This window comes from Limulus polyphemus, unplaced genomic scaffold, assembly GCF_000517525.1.
Source record: "Limulus polyphemus unplaced genomic scaffold, Limulus_polyphemus-2.1.2 Scaffold122, whole genome shotgun sequence".
NCBI classification, from domain to species: Eukaryota; Metazoa; Arthropoda; class Merostomata; order Xiphosura; family Limulidae; genus Limulus; species Limulus polyphemus.
In genome coordinates this window covers 404,742-409,614 of record NW_013665732.1, presented here as the reverse complement: position 1 = coordinate 409,614, position 4,873 = coordinate 404,742, and the positions used below count along the sequence as shown (strand labels likewise).

Sequence of the window (4,873 nt, the reverse complement as noted above, 5' to 3'; positions counted from 1 at the left end):
CTTGCATTTATTATAATTAAAACCCATCTGCCATTTATTTGCCCAATTCACTAAATGATCTAAGTCCTTTTGTAAAGCAACAGCATCCTCTTCACAGCAAGCAATCCCCAAGACCTTAATATCATCAGCAAATTTAAGTAATTTATTGACCAATACTCCATCTATGTCATTGATGCAAATCAAAAAGAGCAAAGGTCCTACGACTGAGCCCTTAGTTACCTCACATATGACATTAATCCAGTTTAACTGAACTCCATTTATAACAACCCTCTGCTTCCATCCTTCTATCCAATTAGCTAACTTATCCCCTACACACCTATAGAGATAATGTTTTTACAAGCCTTTTATGTGACACATTGTCAAATACCTTCTGAAAATCCAGATGCACCAAATCTACACCTTTACCCTCATCTAAATAAGAAGTGACCTTTTTAAAAAATGTCAAAAGTTTTGTAAGGCTAGATGAGTGAAACCATGTTGACTATTCATTAAAATCCTAAACTTTGAAAAATTTTTTAAACGCAGCATTTGCATAGCCATTTGTGTAATTATTGAGACAAATCGTACTGCTGAGTTTATGTTGAATATAGTATAATAACTGAAGGATGAGTTACTGGCAGTAACTAGTTATAATTAATATAGTGATATGGATAGTGAGTATTTTGTGCTTTGACATGATTTGATGAGATTTTTAATATTTGATTTTGTAAAATAGAAATAAAAACAGCATTGAGATTGTGTCAAGTTGAACTAGATGCATAGAATAAACAGAACTTAAACACTCTTTCAAATGAAGTGATTTTGTTCTTTAAATGAATATATATCTGAACAATAATTTTACTCACTGATATGCAATATTTGGTGAATAATTTGCCAGGACTTGAAAACATATAAAAGTGAGTACAGTTTTCAAGATGACGAGGAAGCTCTTTCACATTAATTTCAACATCAATTACAAAGAACTGGTAATGATTCATAATGTATTTTTGTGATGTTATGGAATAATGTGACTAGGAATAGCATGAAAACATTCACTAGTATTAACTGAAAAATGTACTTAAAAATCTATAACATGTACAAATTTCACTGAAGGACTTCTAGAAGAAAAATAAGAGGGAATGTTTATGTAAATTTTTGTCTTGGGTAACCATGTTTGAAGTAAAAAAAAAGTTAAACCATTTCTTAGTGTTTTTGAGATCTTTTGTTACACATCCTATTACAGCTTGTGAGAGGATTTCTGAAAATCTTTATATTGTTGCTAATGAACCATCCCTTGCCTGTTACCGACTTCAAGAACACATTCACAAGTCCTTACCTCAGCTGGTAGAAAAAAGGGTAAGCTTATGTCTTTTAGTACTGTATGATGACTTTAAGCATGAAAGTTTGGGCTTAGAAAAAGAATTAAAGATAATTTTTGTATATACCTAATCACTTATACAGGGTCAGCCAAAAGAAGTGTAAGGATTTTATATAGTAAGATTTTCCAAAGTATTAATGAAAAATATTGTCTTTTGTATTCCAATTGAAGATTAAGGGTTTGAATCTTAATGATGTACAGATGTAAAATCCAACAGCATTCTGATGGAACACTTTTGCATCATTTTTTCAAATTAGTTTTCATAAAATTTATGCAGGTAAGGTGTAAATTAGTTTTTTTTTCCAATATATGTACTGCTGACATCATTTCCTTTCTCATCACTAAGTATCCAGTCTTTATGTTGTTCTTTTTATAATATCTCTTTTGCAGCTAGAAGTTAATCAGGTACATGAAGACCTACAAGGGAAATGCTATGATTTGGATTATTCTTTAAGGTAAATGTAATTTTTATGTTTGTGTCCCATATTTTGCGGATAATATGTAAAAAACCAGTTTGTTGTTAATGTAAATTGAAGTCATATCCTGCTTGAATCTGTGAATTTTAGTATTTTTAATGTAACTATACATAAGGTATCATAAAGTAGAAAATGCAGTTATAAATAAAATAATTATATTAAATACATTTATGAGGAATATAAAATATATTAGTTATAGTATTTTTTGTATTTAAAAAGCACTTTTTCAGCTTGAAGAGGAGGAGATGAATCATGAAGCCTTAATGCTATTTGAGACACGTTAAGTTATGTTTATAAAAAAAAGTTTTCATGTAAACAATTGTTTTAGAAAGTTTGGTTCGATATGAAAGTTATGGAGGAGATCTCTCTAGAAACTGGTGAAATTATAAGAAGGTATTTTTTTCATTTTCAAAATTACTAATTACTGACATGTTCAACATATTAATGATGGATTTCCTCTTCAGAAGATAGTTCAAGAATGTAAATAGTGTTTTCAATATTTTTTATCGTATTCCATACATTAAGCAACACTGATGAGCTGTGAATTCAGTGAAACTAGTCTGCTGTAGCAGAAATAGTGAATCAAAGGATAGATTAGGCCTTCCTCATCTTTTCATCAGTGAAATTCTTGTTTTGATAATGAAAAGAATTTCACAAAAAGTTTATTTAATTGGCTTCTATAACTTTTTCACGAGTATTTGATATGCCAATATGCATAGTTTTGTTTTATCATTTACAGTGCTGTTAAATCCATGCATGGGAGTTTGCGTCATTTCCAGAACATTTATGATCTTTTAAGAAACTCTGTGTTCATGAAGCAACAGCTGAGCTATCAGGAATCTGTTCGTTCAGAAAAAAAGACATTAGCCAAATTTCACCGGTTCTCAGGCTCTTTTGACCATGCTACATCAGTTGTTCCCAACCTTCCTACTGGGCTAAGCTATTCTGCTTCTGCCACTGCTGATCTCAGATCTTCTACGTGTAATCTCTCTCAGAAACCTGTAAGTACTCAACACAGGTCAAGAGCTTCATCCATGTCTTTATCATCATCCCAGCATGCCATATCTCATGGATCCTCTGTCTCCCAGCCCTCCTCCCCCTATAGTAGGCCAGTTGTACGACAGAAGTCATTAAGTCGAGATGCTACTCCAACTAAAAGATAATTAGCTTTTCCTGTGTGTAAAAACTGACATTTCAATGGTATTGAAGAAAATAAAAACACTAGATCTACTCATTATTATTGGTAATTTAGCCATGTTTTTTATGTGATTAATATTTTCTGAGCTGTAAGCTTTGCTCACAGTAGTTACATGCGTAGCAAATTTTCCTGGAAAAAATTAATACATTTTAAATTTTATGTAAATTAAAAAATGTAATTATTGATGAAGCAACACTTTTGTGTATTTTATCTTAAGTAAAATTTTAAGATCATTATTGAAGAATTAGTTTTATAAGAACAGTAATGAGGCTTTAATACAGATGTATTTCTGATATGTATGGTACAGTTACTTAGTAACAATAATTTTCTGGAAACATTTATGTACATTTACAGTGGTTGTATGATGGTTTTGTTTCATAATTCTTGAATTTTTGTATTATTGGTTTGAGTTTGTTTTCTTTTCTTTTTTTTGGTAGCTATGTCTACTTTCCTGTGGGAAATGTTAAAATATACAATTCTCATATATAAGTAGAAACATCAATGAAACTAGTATATGGTAATTTTAACTAAATTGTGCCATCTTGAAAGGGGAAATACTAAATAAATGATCAGTGAAAAACAGTTGTATTGAATTTTTCATTGTTATTGATTTTTATTTTGAATTATATGATGTACGTATATGAGCATAAAGAAATTAAAGTATTTACTCATTATTTTCATTAATAATTGTTAATGGATATAAACAGTCTTCTAAGCTAGATTACAATTATTGATTTTATCTATAATACTAATATCAAGTTTCACCGAGAGTAATTATGTACACAAAATGAGTTATTAAAATAGATCAGACATTAGTATTCACTAGAACACATCTTAAATAGTTTTGACTTTTCAAATTTTAGAGTAATTATTCTGATATGTGGGTATATCATGGGTTTCTACTTTCAATAGTAATATAGAAATCTTCCAAATTATTGATTATTTAGTTCCCACACTGTCATAGTAGCAGCACATGGTACAGAGAGTTGCTAACATTGTTTTGTCTTAGTTGCTTCACTCGCTGTTATCTTTGGTACTTGATGTTTCCTCTGCCTCCAGGGATATTTCAATATTGTATGTAGAATCCAAGTTCAATGGGTTAGCACTGAAATATCCTTGGTTGGCTAACTGTAATGTTGACTGAAGACGACAACTGACCAGTGCTGTCGGGAGCATAGTTCATGAGATGATGCCATCCACTGGACAATGAAAGCGAGTTAACATTCTGGATCTGTGATCACTTTCTTAATTCAGTTCTTCATTAGATGACCAACAGGAAGGACCTGCTCTGTTCAAGAAGATGTGAATGTTTAGTGTTGGACCATTTGATCTCGAGAAAGAAAGCATCAAGAATGAAAATGAACTAAAGAGAGGAAGGATTGTTGACTTTCCTGTTGTGGATGCTAGTGCTAGTTTTGTTTTATTATTTAAATAAAGATTTTGCTGGTTTGTTCAGCTTAGTTATTTATACACTAAATGAAACACTCAGCCCTCATATCTTTATAACATGATTCTCCTAAGTTTTCTGGGTGGACTTTGCTGTTACTGTGAAATACTCTATCTGATACTTGTCGGGAACTCGGTCTCATCTATAAATACCACAAGTAGATGGAGGAAAATCTTATTAAATACTTAAATTTTTCTCTCTATATATTGTACCAAGCATCTGTCGTTGTCCATGCTAGCCCATATTGATTATTTGTACAAACATGTATTGAGGTGAATAACTATTTTCTGTTGTTGGGGGGGGGGGTGGGTATTATCAACCTAGTTTCTTGAAGTTTTAAATTTTTTAAATTAAGTACTAAGGTAAGGTTCGTTTACCGTAACTTTTGTTACAAA

General features: G+C 31.1%; 1 protein-coding gene across 3 annotated transcripts in view; it reads left to right on the top strand.

Annotated features, from left to right (window-relative positions):
• LOC106472588 (BLOC-1-related complex subunit 8 homolog) overlaps positions 1-4,481 on the top strand; it is a 10,607-nt gene extending 6,126 nt beyond the window's left edge. For all 3 annotated transcript variants that reach the window (XM_022402015.1, XM_013933247.2, XM_022402008.1), the window contains 3 exons: positions 1,223-1,335; positions 1,748-1,812; positions 2,573-4,481. In XM_022402015.1, the coding sequence (XP_022257723.1) occupies positions 1,223-1,335; positions 1,748-1,812; positions 2,573-2,996 (602 nt within the window). In that variant the 3' untranslated portion in view covers positions 2,997-4,481. The remainder of the gene's footprint in view (positions 1-1,222; positions 1,336-1,747; positions 1,813-2,572) is intronic.
• The last annotated feature ends 392 nt before the right edge of the window (positions 4,482-4,873 follow it).